General features: G+C 34.7%; 2 protein-coding genes and 1 long non-coding RNA gene across 4 annotated transcripts in view; 2 read left to right on the forward strand and 1 right to left on the reverse strand.

Annotated features, from left to right (window-relative positions):
* LOC141399511 (uncharacterized) overlaps window positions 1-5,683 on the reverse strand; it is a 127,907-nt gene extending 122,224 nt beyond the window's left edge. For both annotated transcript variants that reach the window (XM_073978451.1, XM_073978449.1), the window contains exon 1: window positions 5,632-5,683. The gene's annotated coding sequence lies outside the window, so the exon portion shown is untranslated. The remainder of the gene's footprint in view (window positions 1-5,631) is intronic.
* A 1,239-nt stretch (window positions 5,684-6,922) lies between these two features.
* Window positions 6,923-7,829, forward strand: LOC141397451 (uncharacterized). The gene is made up of 3 exons (XR_012411406.1): window positions 6,923-7,068; window positions 7,128-7,534; window positions 7,594-7,829. It is a non-coding gene; the product is annotated as an uncharacterized lncRNA (long non-coding RNA).
* Window positions 7,830-11,863: 4,034 nt separating this feature from the next.
* LOC141399512 (actin-5, muscle-specific) lies at window positions 11,864-14,009 on the forward strand. The gene is made up of 3 exons (XM_073978452.1): window positions 11,864-12,477; window positions 12,567-13,511; window positions 13,588-14,009. The coding sequence occupies exons 2-3, from the start codon at window positions 12,587-12,589 to the stop codon at window positions 13,791-13,793; spliced, it is 1,131 nt and encodes a 376-aa protein (XP_073834553.1). The 5' UTR covers window positions 11,864-12,477; window positions 12,567-12,586; the 3' UTR covers window positions 13,794-14,009.
* The last annotated feature ends 849 nt before the right edge of the window (window positions 14,010-14,858 follow it).

Below are 14,858 nucleotides of genomic sequence, written 5' to 3' on the forward strand. Positions count from 1 at the left end.
AATAATACGCCTCTATATCGAGGGATAATATAAGACACCTTGGACAATTTAGTATATTATGCAAGATGAGATAAAAATCGTCACACAGTGTGGTCCAAATCGCTTTTTCGTGACAGAAATCTACATATACAGTTTGTCAAGCAATTGTTTTCACTCTACGAAAACGAATGCTTTTCAGGTATCAATAAGTAAAAAAATGGCAAAATGTTGTGATAGAATTGTCGGGTTTTTTGAAAAAACAAATAGTTGATCGACTTGTTTAAGTCAAGATTGAATGTATAAATAACAAATTTACCGAAGTTCCACTGGCATCCTTCCCAGTGAGGAAATCTTTAAGCTGTCAAAATTGTCAGCTTGAATGGGTATAAAAACGTTTATCCACATAAGAAACAATATGTGAAATTAAAACAATTCGGTTTGACAAGAATTCTGTGATGAATTTTGAAATATATAACTTAAAAATCTGTACTGAATTCGACAGACGTACTGACTTGGCAAAATAGACATAGATATTGATTATGATGAAACTCATAATACATATAGTTTTTTGCCTGCATGTTTTCATTCTTACAATATGAATAAACGGGCCAACGAAATTATCTGTTAGCATATTTTTCATACAAGAAACATGCTAACTTCGATTCCAGTAAAATTGCTCGACTTCAACTCGTAGACTCCGACTCTGAAACCCTGGTTAGAACATGTTTTTTATGGGTTGAAAAAGAGGATTTTTGTCAAAGAGTGTAACAACAGGGTTCTCCCTTATTTTATAATAAAGTGTTGTGTGTATGGTACAATAGAAGACGCAGAAGCGACGACGGAAGGGTCAAAAGTTCGTTTTTGCTTTGGTGGTGTGTATGCGGCCAAACGTTTGTGTTTCGTTCTTTGCTCTTCCAAAGGCAGGCATTTTTTCTGTAATTCACTGTTAACCTACCTATCAAGCGAAGAGGAAAAGAACGAAATGGTTTACCTTTTTTTGTTCTAATTGGAAATTGTATAATTGAATCAAATAGGTGAATGGAAGTATTTTATTGCGCAATGAAGAAATCGCATTTAATATTGGTAATAACATGAATACATTTTTCATATATTTGGAATATGGATGTACCTATTTATTGAATTATATAATCATTTCATTCCAGATACTGATTTCCCGTTGACGATTTCAGTTTTGAGGAGAATGTGTTTTATCTTTTATTTGGAATTTTCTATGTACCTATGCGTCTGCTGCTTTTGTGTTTGGTATTTCTATGCATTACAATAATATTTGTTTGTATTTATATGTCATCCAAACAAATGCTGTACACAAACAAATATTTGTTTGCACCCAAACATACATTTATTGCACCAAACTTATATTTGTTTGCACCCAAACATATATTATGTTATGGAGTGTTGCTGCAAAATATGTTTCGGGCATATGTAAGAGAAACCTTTTTTCCTCCGCGTGTACTTAACATAATTTAAAACAAAACATTGTCCCACCAAAGACATCCACGTACAGAAATAATCAACGTGGCAACAGGTGATAATTTTTATATTTAATCTGCGAAAGATGAACAATTTCCATCATTCATTTTATATTTGAGCAGTAAATGATTGAAAACCATACTTTATGCGTGTCTATTTGATGTCAACCTCTTGTGGTAAAATTTCAAGATTCAATATTGTATTGTTCACATAATTATTTGAAACATTACCTAATTTTCAGATTACTGTCGTTGTAGATTGTGTAGGGAAACTTCTTACCTCACTCATCTTTCGACAAAAACCTTACCATTTGTAAAAACTAAAATCTAAATCAATAAATGTAACGCTCTTACTTTGTTAAGTCAATATAAATAACACCATACTAATGTCAGTGGACTTTCGGAGTTCAAATGATTGATTTTGGCGATGATAAAATGTTATGAAAATATTGCTCCGTAGAAAAAGAAATGTGGAAGAAATGTCGGAGGCTATTTGCAGTATGAAAAGTATGAAAAAAAGAGTCAAAAGTGAGAAGTATTTCCAGAGATTTAGAGTGAAGATTTTAGTGTGATAATGTCACAATCATACAGCTCGAATCGTCAATGCAGGGATTGGATGAAAAAGTGTTGAGATTTTGATATTGGATTCTACAAAAGTACCTAGTTCCGAATACAGAATAAAAATCATCGATATTTAATGCAATTTACATGATTGAATTTCAGTGTTTTACTATATTTTGCTTGTGTGTAAGAATTATATTTGTACATATGTATATCAATTATTTTTGATTATAAACTCACTTCAATACATCCTTAAGAAAAAAGTGTAGGAGTGTACCACTGATAAAATCAGGTCGAAAGGGTGTTAGAAATCAGTGAATAAGACAAAAATATACGTTAGCCGACGTTAGGCTAACTAAACTAAGCCATTAAAATCAGCTTATTTAAATATTAGGAAGAAACCAACTCCTTAGAAACGGTACGATACAAGAACTCAACCAAATTAGGGCAAGTAAGTTCAATAACTTGAGAGATTTTGTCAATGGCACAGAGTTTCTAAACTGATGAAAATTTCAGAATTCCGTTATTAGAGTGCACAAAATGCCTACACTGGCTTAAATGTATGTATGTACGTACGGACATGTGGCGATAATTTTATCGCCCCTCTTTTCAACCTAACCTAACCTAAATATATGGAAAATATTTAAACCTGCAAGGAAATATATTTATTAAGAGTTAAGAAATAAGCCAATAATCTCGGACTTTGATATTGTAACTTTACTTTTGACTTTGGTCCACATCGATTCGGTTTTTATTATGGCTCTCGTAGGATGTTTGTCCATTTAACCATAAATTATTTTCCCATAAATACATTTTCCACAAGGGATTATTAAGAATTATTAAGTCTAGTGTGATATAGTTACAAATACAAGATATACATACATATATTGTTGAATCTGTGGGCTATTTTAAAATACAGAATTTGACATGAAGTGTTTAATTGGAATAATTATTACTAAAATTGAATTTTAATTACATTATATTACTACATTTTAATTACATTAATTACTTAATTGTATTATACATACAATTGCAATATGCCGTATACTCAAGCTATCGGAACTAGATTTGCCTTTCAAAAATACACTTTAAGAAGAATAACACTGCTCAACAAAATTGAAAAAGTTGAATGTTTCAACCGAACTATTTTTTATTTATTATTGTCTTTTAGGACGAAGGTCATTATTTATGAACGGTTTTTAATTAATTAATTGAATTTTAATCGAGCTTTCACGGCCTAAGGAGTTTGTATTGAAAAATTAATTCTAACGAAGTACCACACACCCAACAAATGTGCTACGATCGTTTCGCTGGTGGTTTAAGTCAGCTCATCAGGCATATTTGAATGTGATGGCTAGAGGACAAAGGCTGACTTTGATAACTTCTATTTATACAACCATTTTTACAAATTTGTAGATATGAAGTATTTTTAAGTCTTTTTCTTTATCAAGTCACCCTAGTGTCTTGTATAGGAATCATTTTCACAATACATACACATACACAATCGAAGGGGGTTTCCTTCATCCAATTAATTAACTAAAAACTTTCATAAATAATGGCCTTCCTCCTAAAAACACAATAATAAATAAATAATTCACAGCAGAGCCCGGATGCCCCGGCGAAATCCAAAAGTCCCGAATATCTGCCCTTTATATTCCACACAAATAAATATCGCTTATAACGTCATCGCTTAAGCTGAAAACACATCCAACGTTTGAGTAAAGTTTTGTGTCATATCTGGTAGAAGAATAAAGAAAAATTTAAACTTGGCAGCACTTTGTCTTTTATTCATCTACCAGAAATGACACAAAACTTTACACAAACGTTGAATGTGTTAAGGGCATTATAGCGTCATATCGGTTGTAACGTCGGATTTTTGTGAAATATTTGAATTTAGCTATCGGTTATAACGTCAAACCATACGAGGCAGACAAATTTTTCTCAATATTTTGTTGTATGTATTTCTTAACTCAAACAACAACAAACCACCAAACTATGCACAACATGTTCGAAGATGGGGTCCCCCAAGATATTCCCATCAATGTTTTAGTATGTGTGTATGTATGGATAAAGAAAATAACAACCACATGATGTTTATCGTTTGTTTTCATTCACGTACACTGTAAGTGAGAGAAGCAAATGCAAAAACAACTCAGTAGGCGCCCTCACTATACTGTCTTTGCACAGAAGCTCTTCTAAGAAATGAACAAAAGTCGTGTTGAGCCGTGTAATTGGATTACATGCTTAACCTTTACTTAGCAGTAATAATAAGGGGGTAAGGGAAATTTGGAAGTCTACAATATAATAGAACATTAATTTACAAAATTTTATTCTAAATTAAAATAAATTTCTAAAATTAAAATTGAAACGTTTCTCATTATACTCTAAACGCATTGCATAACATTAAATCCAAGTTCTTCGATATTCATTCCCTACGCTCGTTTTTAAGATAGACAATACAAATAACAACATTTATGCGAACTGCTGGAACCCGGCTATAACAAAAAACTCTCTCCTACTAGCATTTCAAACGCTGTTTTCCACTTTTAGGTTTTATTGCAAAACAAGTGTATGCATATATACCAAATTATAAAAACTCATTTAGATTTTTTACTTTTTTTCACGATTGCACACGCGATATGGGCAGAATAATGGCCAGCCGACTAAAAACCACTTCAACATTTAACTATTTCGGGGCAGAGATGTTTATGGAGCCGGGTGAATGCTGCAATTCACATGTGAACACCTTTTCTCCTTTCATCATCTGCAAAGTAGGAGGAATGGTAGGATGTTCATATTTTTTTCCTCTTAAAAAATAAAACAAAAATTCGACAGCACATAAAAAACGAAAAAAAAATAAAACAAAACACAACTCGTTATTTTATTTTGTCTACATGTGTGTGTGTGTCTGGCTTTTTGTTTTTCATAGCAGTGCAGTAAATAGTGGCCGGTTAAGCGGGAACAGGAAGTGTGCAGATAATGCATGAAATGGGTGCGTGAATTTGTGTGCGTAGAGCTGGACTTTATATAAAATAAAACTGGCAAAACTCCGCCCTCTGCTTTTTTAGCCACTAGTTACACACACAAACATACAGCCCACCACCCAAATTCAAGCTGATAAATGCAGTGGTATGGTGCAACGAAAATTCACCAAAAAAGCTAATAAAACTAAAACGTACTGTCCGTCAAGGCAGAGCAACGATGCATACCTGCCAACCGACAGATGTATGTATGTGTGCTAATTTAAAATGCGCCAACTGCTACGCACACAAACGCATTTCTATTCACGATATACACATATTGCACATTGTCACTCTAACATTGAATTCTGACCATTTAAGGTAATATTGCCAAAAACGAACAGAAAACCCGGATTGAGCCACAGAAGAAAGCATCAGACACCGAATCCAATATTTCTTTATATTGGATATATATTTTTTATATTTAACACATTCCTGATCGGCAATAATGTGTCGGTCCATCCATAGATGTATACTTTTTCTACTAATACACAAACGATCACCTAACTATGTCAGTGACAAATTATGACTTGAATTATTGTACGCGTTGTTATGATTTATGGGAGTCGTCAGATACAAACGTAAGTTCATTTTGCGACCAAAGACGTATTGCGAATGTACCGATTGCTCGAAATGCATTGTCAAGTGAACGAGTGAATGCTTGCAAGTTCTTTCTCGTCTATAAATAACCACTCAGCCACTTGTCAAATCAATGGAGCGTCATCTTGCGAATGATCATTGTCGCTATGTGGCAATCTAGAAGAACGGAAAACACCATCATCATGTTCGTCATTATCATAATTATTGGTATTATTGTCATCTCTTCTTTGTCATGATCACGTATAAAGTCCATCCAACCGCAAGTTCATCTATGTATGGTAATGCCACAATTACCTCAAAATGCACTAGGTAATTGAATTAGCACCGCCATTCATCCTTCACGGAAGCTAAGCAAATTAAGATGGATCGCAGACATTTGATCGTTTATTCCATCTCTCAAAAAAAAAAAAAAAAAAAAAAATAGATTAATAAAATGAGTTAAAATATCGACACATCATTATACACAACATATCGAACTTCTGATCATAATTGGAATTACTTCAATTAATGAAAGCAATAAAATAATAATTTAATATTTTTTACAACCAAATGTAATTTCTAGGATAAAAACACAAGTCAATTAAAAGCAATCGTGATTGACATAAGTTAACAAAATATCTGAAACACATGAAAAATATGCGAAATGAAGAAGTCGATTGTAAAGCGAGCATGCTTACCATTACTCCATCGATATTATCGTTTTAATAACTTTCTGAAGTGTCCAATTAGACACTCAAAAAAGTATCTAATGAGTGGAACAGTTCTTCCCGAGAGCATGATCTTTTTGGATAAGAATGAGACTATCGCATTCGTTTGAGCAATCTTATTTAAGTGACTCATTGGGCAAGAAACAGATAGCAAATGTTGGCAGGGATCTTTCATCAACGACTTGATGCTGTTAAGCATCTGTATATAAATGCCTCTTTCGTTTGTCTGTTAATCTGTGGTATGGGTGCGCTCTATCAACATATTTATTATCGCACTGTGTAGCATATCAAATGCTGTAATATCTTCCGAAATTCCTTAGGTTTATTTTTGTGATCGTCTCGAATGTGCGAGGAAATATTATGAATGCTCTTTTGCTAGCTGTATCTACCCTCTGTGTATGTCTGTCCGTCTGTCGGTCCCTTCATTTCTTCATTTAAATTATATCGACTATAATGTCTGTAAATACATGCTGTACATGTACAATGCACTATTAATGTTTTTCATTAAATAAAAAATTTAAATTATGCCAACTGAGAAAATTCTGAATATCCACTCACGCTGCAGAAAAGCTAAATTCGAATCACATTTAATGAAAGCCTTTTAAATAACATTAGAAAACTTGACAAACGGAAAATATACTATGTAATCCGTAGGGAACTAATTCGACGCATCAGAAGATTCGATGTGAATTGTTTTGAAATATAATTAACGTATGTATGTTCGATAATATAATAACAAGTACTAAATTACGTCTCATTTGTATCAATAGATTGCGGTCAGTTCTAGGAGTTTTTAATTGTTGAGATGCTAAGCTTTTTTTCCCAACAAACTGAATTATATTGAAAACCTTTTTACCCAATCCCTGCGGTGCACAGTGCGAAATATGATCACTTTAGTGGAACTTGACTGATAAATTTTAATGTAAAAGACGTAGGATACCAACATTTTGCAAAAACGTTTATTATATAAGTGGGTAGCATGGTGCTAAATTTGGGCCAGATAGACCCACGGTATCGGTTGCACTCATGTAACAGAGGCGACCGTTTTTACATATTCGGTCCATTGTTCAACCAATTTTCCTGCAAATTGGTATACTGTGGTTTCAGTGAATGGAGAACATATGTACTAAATATTGTAACCATTTATCGGTACCGGCAGAGATGACATATTTTAAAGGTTCCAATCACATTTATAAACCTATTTTATTGTATTTTGGCATTTTTTGTTCTTTCCAGGTAGAAAACCGCTTTACGAAATATTAGCAAAAATAAATTAGCAAGAATAGCCTTTAAACTTGGTTTACCCAGAGACAACTATCCTACCACTCAGAAAATGTGCGAATTATTCTGCAACTCACCACAACACATTGAAAAACGTCCAAAACTTATAAAAAATAATTTAGTAGACTTTTAAAAAAGCACATATTTGGGGAACGAATAGCAACCAAACTAAATTAGATATTACAACTCTATAAACGCCAAATAATTAAAAAATTGATAAGAATTATAACACCTACAAAAATATAGTCAATTGACTTACCAGTTCTTTGTTATTTGTTGTTGTTTTTTGTATTACTAGAAGCAATTTTTAAGGAAAATAAATATTGTAAACACAAGTGCAACTCTTAGGTGCATTTCTAGTTGTATCGAGGGGTAAATCATAAAACTGAATATGAGGCATTTTTCGTGGGATTCTTAGCAATGGATCCCAACAAGAATACAGGTAGTTCTATGTACTTTAATTTTTTACCAATGTTCCACTAAAGTTCCCATATTTCGCACTGTGCGGTGGTACCATAAAGCTAGTACTCTATAGAATAACAAATCCACAAATTAAACATATTCATGTTAATATTAGTATTTTTCTAACTCTTAAGGAATCCCGCTGTCTATTTGTCCTCATGTTTCCTTGATTCGAGTGCCACTTGATGCCATAAAAACTCGATAAAGTGAAAATTCAAAATTTTTTCAAAAATCTTCCGCAGGGATTTTTTGTTATCAAGTTTAATGTATTGTTTTTAACATGGCTGAAACACTCAGGAAATATCGCCAGCATTGCTGAGGGGAATCGAACCGCAGATCTTCTGAGTGTAAGGCGAATTTTCATTCCACTGCTCCACGGTGGCACCCATTTCATTGTTTTTAGGTAGGGGAAGGATAATTTATGAAGTTATCAACCAATGCACAGTGGTATTTTTACTACTTTTCGCGGTTCTCAAGGAGAAAAATGCTTACAAAAATGACTAAAACAAATGTATTTAAAAATGAGAAAAATGGCTATAATCTAAGCGAGTTTCTGAAACAAAGGATTATTATTCACGCTTTAACTTAAGTTATACGATTTAGTAAATTTCCTAAGCTTCGTTTTCCTTCTCATAACAATTCTTTTAAATTGCAACTGTTTCCAAACATTTTGGTTATAATATTAGACAAAATGAAAATATTCAATATAGATGTATGGATTTCCTTAAAGTTTTAGTTACTTTCCAAGCATAGGCAAGAATCGCCACTAGTACCAAATTGAAGCCAAGGGTCTGTAGATTTCAAAACTGTTTAGACTTTTTGCGGACATTTGCAATTTGGACAGTTATGACAAAAGTTTAATTCTGTTTTTAGGTGCTTAAAAAATTTTATTATTCTTTCTAATATATATGTTCAATATTTTTTTGTGATTATCGATTTTTATTATAATAGTAACTAGGAGCCGCACTGAATACTCGTGAAAAAAAGAAAAAGTTTTGGGGGTATTCACTTTAATAAAACATTTTTCTTTTTTTGTGCAACCTAATGTTGGACTACGCCACCACTGAGATTCAAAAATACATATTAAATTCTGCATACATATTTAATAAATCTTCTAAAGTATCGGGAAATGGATGGTAACCCTATATGGAAGCTGTGGTCAAAAGTAGGCCGATAACACATTTCTTTATAAGGTGATGTTCAGACCTCTGAGTTCATTATCAAAACCTATTCGTTTTGAATATTTGGTTAACATCTGCCGATATAAATCGAGATATATTTCACAGAAGGAGTATCATGGAGCCGCAAATTGTTTTGCCGGATTGGAGCAAATTCGGTTGAGCAATAAGCTGGTAACCGTAAAATACCTCAACTCAGGATGATTCGTTACATAGGAACCACGCGAAAACGTGAACATAAGTCTGCAATTTTTGTTAGAGTGTTTTTAGGTCACTAGGATCCATTGATAAAAATGTCAGTCCCATATATTGTCTAGAAGTATTTTAGTCACACCTTCCCATTTAAGTGGCACCACTGTGCAATGGTTTGATTTATAGAATTTTTACACAAATTCATTTGTGTTCATGTTTATTTTTTATATATGAGTTTTTATGAGTTATCCACACATGAAAAACCAAGCAGTTTGACTGTTTTTAGCCTAAACGTACTCAGTAGACCGATTCTCAAACACATTTTTTGTGTTACCGACAAAAATTGATAAAATTAAAACGCAAAATTATGAACGAAAAGTTCAAAAAAATCGGTAGAACTTTACGGCTGCTTTTTATTCGTCGCTAACTTACCGAAAATATCGATAATTACCGGATATGCATTTTACCGACAATTCGAAAAACGAACAAGAAAAAAGTCATTGTGCACAACGATAATGTCAACTCTCACACATCGATTCGAACCAGCGCCTTTCACTTGATTCCCGCAGATCATAAAGAAATAATGGTATGTACAGTTTAATACGATAAAAAAATGGCTTAGCGAAATAATGATTTTGAACACTTTCAGACAATTTTGAGATGATTTAGCCATGTCTATATCTGTCTGGCTTTTACGCACGATATCTCTCGAACAGATCAAACGATTTTGTCCAAACCTTGCACCTCAAAATATTTTATTCTAACTTAGATGTAATTTTTGCAAAGTGTGCAGTCTAGAGACATGTCTCAAATCGTTTTGTTAAACTATATAATGTTTTTCGTGGCAATGCTCCTTTAAGAGCCCTAACAAATTTTACGGCGACTTGATGGCACAATAACTATCGAAAAAATGACCTCTATATCTTCAGTTACCTCCTCAACAAAAGTTAGAAACATTTATGCTTTTATCCAGTTTGTTAGAGAACCCAATGTTTCCAGAGAAATTAGCTTCGAAATGTCCCATTATTTAGGGTCATTCCTTAATATATCTTTAGCGCTCTGTTACTTGTAAATTTTATTATTACAGCCATTGGCTGTCGCAAAGCTAACTGATTAATTTTTACTTTTTATTATCAGGGGATTCTTTTGGAATACGTCCAATAAAAGTAAATATACATATATTCCCTTTTAAATGCAATGTATGTCCGGTTAGCTCTTAAACTTTCTTCCAGTTATCGATAACTGTTGTTGTTGTAGCAGCTTCTAAAAATACATGTAAATCTTTATTTTATTGATTCGGCTCTGCCTACAGCTCCAAGCTCACAAAGGACACCACCTGAAGTGGATTAGTCCAAAGAGAGAGAGGAGTTAAGTCAGTCGGGTTGGCTGGGCAGTTAAACAGGTGCTGCGTAGTATGCGGACCGGTGCCACATGCTGACCCAGTAAGAATTAAGGCGGCTGCACCAACCAGATCTAAGTTGCGCCAACACGACTCTCGTTTGTCTTGGCAGCTGTTGTTCTTCCGCTGCCACATCGATAACTGTCGGTAATTCTGTCGTTAACTAGTTACAGAATCCCACTACAGATGGTACCAGATTATTAACAATAGGTTCTTACCTATAGTTCCTATAGGTTCTTACCTATGTTTACAAATTTTCTACAAATGCATCAAACGTTTAAAAATACAATGACAAATATGCCTACAAAAAATATTTCTGCAATAAATGTTTGACATATACTAGTACATACATAGAGTCATCATAAACACCAAAAGTCGTATCTCCAAAAAAATTAAAAAAAAATCGTTTTTTTATTTGAATCTGATACATAAGACTAAAATACATGTTATTGCGTTAAAAAATTACGATCCTATGCAAGAAGCAGAATTTCGGAAAATGGGATAACATTGCAGATTTTGTTGCAATGACGGATCTCAAAACCCAGCGTTTCCGCGGTTTTGGTTTCATTACTTACTCCCATTCTTATATGATTGACAATATCCCATATACTCGTCTTCATATGATTAATATTCCATAAAACAGTTTTTCATTTTATAACGTTTTTTGATTCTCCTGTTATTGCTACTTACGACTTTTGGTATTTATGATGACAATATTACAATAGTATATTTCAATCAGTTTAGAAAATAATGCTTGTTGTCAGCTAAATTACATAATTCATGGATATATTGTATTACTAGTCTAATAATCACTAAACATTATCCTTCAACATGGAGCCAACATGACCATGTCGTCCGTTGTCCCTCATTCAAACATAACCAAATTTGTATGTCAGATTTGTTTTCAAATGTAGACATATTACAAGGAACACCTAATTAGGTTGGCGAACGATCATACACATTATGATGAGTACAAATGGGCAGATAGACAATAGACAGACAGAATGATGTAGACGAGTCGGGCCAAACCATCTTTGGTAATTCACATTGCATTGGGCACGGTAGTGCAGTGTGGTGGTGGTGGTGGTAGTGCAATGCAGAGGAGAACAAAAGACTCTTTGGGCATTATTATAATTTTAGCACAATACATATTCGACATTTGTCCTGCGCTTGTAGTACCTCATGAAACCCTGGCCGCCCACCTCGTCTTCATCGCTCACTGTCCATTGGCCCATTACTTTTCTATGTTTTTGTCATCTCCGAATGATGAAAACGTCTCTCGAATTTGTTGACTTGTTGTTGTAGTTGGACGAATTTAGTTGTTATTAAATGTTATTTTGGTAGATTTTGAGTGATTTGTTTCGGAAACATAGGTTGTGAGTGAGTAGGTGAGCATGCCGGAATGTGTATTTGTATGTGCTTTCTGAACTGTATGCATGTGTGAGTGAGCGAACGAGTATTAGTGAGTGCAAATGGCACTTGAAGGGATTTTTTGTAAAAAGTTTAAAAGAGGTTGATCTAGAGAATCTTGAATCACTCTGGTCTCTGCCACGTTCGCATTAACATACCATCCGGTTGTCCGTTGTTCTTTCTTTTGTGTTTCAGTCTGTAAGTGTTTAACGTTAAAGGATAACAGATCGGTTTAGTCGTTATCCTGGTCAACTGATTTATTCCCTTTTGTGTTTTTTGGATTGCAGAACTAAAAACAACTGCCAAAATGTGTGACGATGAACCCTCTGCCCTCGTCGTAGACAATGGATCTGGCATGTGCAAGGCTGGTTTCGCTGGTGATGACGCCCCCCGTGCTGTCTTCCCATCCATTGTTGGCCGTCCTCGCCATCAAGGTGTAATGGTGGGTATGGGTCAAAAGGATTGCTATGTTGGTGATGAGGCCCAGAGCAAACGTGGTATTCTCACTCTGAAATACCCCATCGAACATGGCATCATCACAAACTGGGACGACATGGAAAAGGTATGGCATCATACCTTCTACAATGAATTGCGTGTAGCTCCTGAGGAACACCCAGTGTTGTTGACCGAGGCTCCTTTGAATCCAAAGGCCAATCGTGAGAAGATGACTCAAATCATGTTCGAAACCTTCAACTCACCTGCCATGTATGTTGCCATCCAAGCCGTTTTGTCCCTGTATGCCTCCGGTCGTACCACCGGCATTGTATTGGACTCTGGTGATGGTGTTTCGCACACTGTTCCCATTTATGAAGGTTATGCTTTGCCTCATGCCATCCTCCGTTTGGACTTGGCTGGCCGTGACTTGACTGATTACTTGATGAAGATCTTGACCGAAAGAGGTTACTCCTTCACCACCACAGCTGAGCGTGAAATTGTCAGAGACATCAAAGAGAAATTGTGCTACGTTGCCCTCGACTTCGAACAAGAAATGGCCACTGCTGCTGCCTCCACTTCATTGGAGAAGTCATACGAATTGCCTGATGGTCAAGTAATTACCATTGGCAATGAACGTTTCCGTTCCCCTGAAGCCCTCTTCCAACCATCCTTCTTGGGTATGGAATCTTGCGGTATCCACGAAACCGTCTATCAATCCATCATGAAGTGCGATGTTGATATTCGTAAGGATTTGTATGCCAACAATGTATTGTCCGGTGGCACCACCATGTACCCTGGTAAGGTCTTACTCATCACATACATATGTACATATTCAAAGCTATTGCTAATTGCACACCATTCACTGTCTTTCAGGTATTGCTGATCGTATGCAAAAGGAAATCACTGCCTTGGCTCCATCCACCATTAAGATCAAAATCATTGCTCCTCCAGAAAGAAAGTACTCCGTTTGGATCGGTGGTTCCATCTTGGCCTCATTGTCCACCTTCCAGCAAATGTGGATTTCCAAACAGGAATACGACGAATCTGGTCCCGGAATTGTCCACCGCAAATGCTTCTAAGCATTCTAAGAACGAATCATCTAAGCGTAAAAGACATGATTTCTCAACAACATCGTTATCACCCACGACGCAAGTTTCGATCGACATCTACAGAGAGCGTTGTGAACAACGTCACCGACTCAAAGTCACATTTGATTTTAGAAATGTCCGTTTTTTGTATATTTTTTGTTCATTTTTGTTTTGTAAGTAAATAATAAAAATAATACGTAATAAAAATACCACGTAAATGGTTTTATGATTAGTTCCGATTTAAATTAGGCGATTTTTCTTGCGGCAATTTTTCTCGTTCTTTTTTAAACTTGCCTCTACGTTTACACAAAACATTAAAAATAATGTCAATTACGAATATTATAAAAAGAATTGCCCGAGAATTGCCAGTACGAGCAATTTTTCCCATTTCCATTCCATTTACGTGTCTTTCCTACAAACAGAGACTTGCCGCAAGTAAACTTGCCTAGTTCTCATCAAAGTATGCATGTCCACATTTATAAAAAGCAAGTTTCCTTATGGAAATTGACAGTTTGTACTTGACAGAGGTTGGAGACAAAAAAGGGTTCCCATATGCCTCCCCTCTCTCTCTCCATTAAACTGGCAATTGCAGCAAGGAAAATTACCTATTGTAAATTTGGATGTTTAATCTTTATGTCTAAGCCAATTTTCAATTTTCTGGGTTTTTCGGTTATAAAGATGGTTTCGAAGAGTAGTATACCACCTTCCTCTCCTACAAACAGAGAACTGCCGCATGTAAAATTGTCAAATGTAAATGAGAACTAGTTTTTTTATCTTTTAAAAATATTGTTGCACAAATACATATGTACATGTATTAGCCAAAACATATAATTTGTATATTTAGAATGATGCAACCCTTGATGTCAAATGTACCATTCAAAGCTCTCCCAGGCAACATCTTATTACTCATATTTAAGTGATCGCTGTTATGTTGCATTATTTGTTGCACAGATGCACTACATTCAATTCCTAGTATAGCATTTCAATAAATAAGAAATATGAGCATATTTATACCCTCAGCCTTTAGGCTAAAGAGGGTATTTACACTTTGATACG

The sequence above is a fragment of the Musca autumnalis genome, unplaced genomic scaffold (genome assembly GCF_047663935.1).
Source record: "Musca autumnalis isolate F117 unplaced genomic scaffold, ASM4766393v1 scaffold_3, whole genome shotgun sequence".
Lineage (NCBI taxonomy): Eukaryota > Metazoa > Arthropoda > Insecta > Diptera > Muscidae > Musca > Musca autumnalis.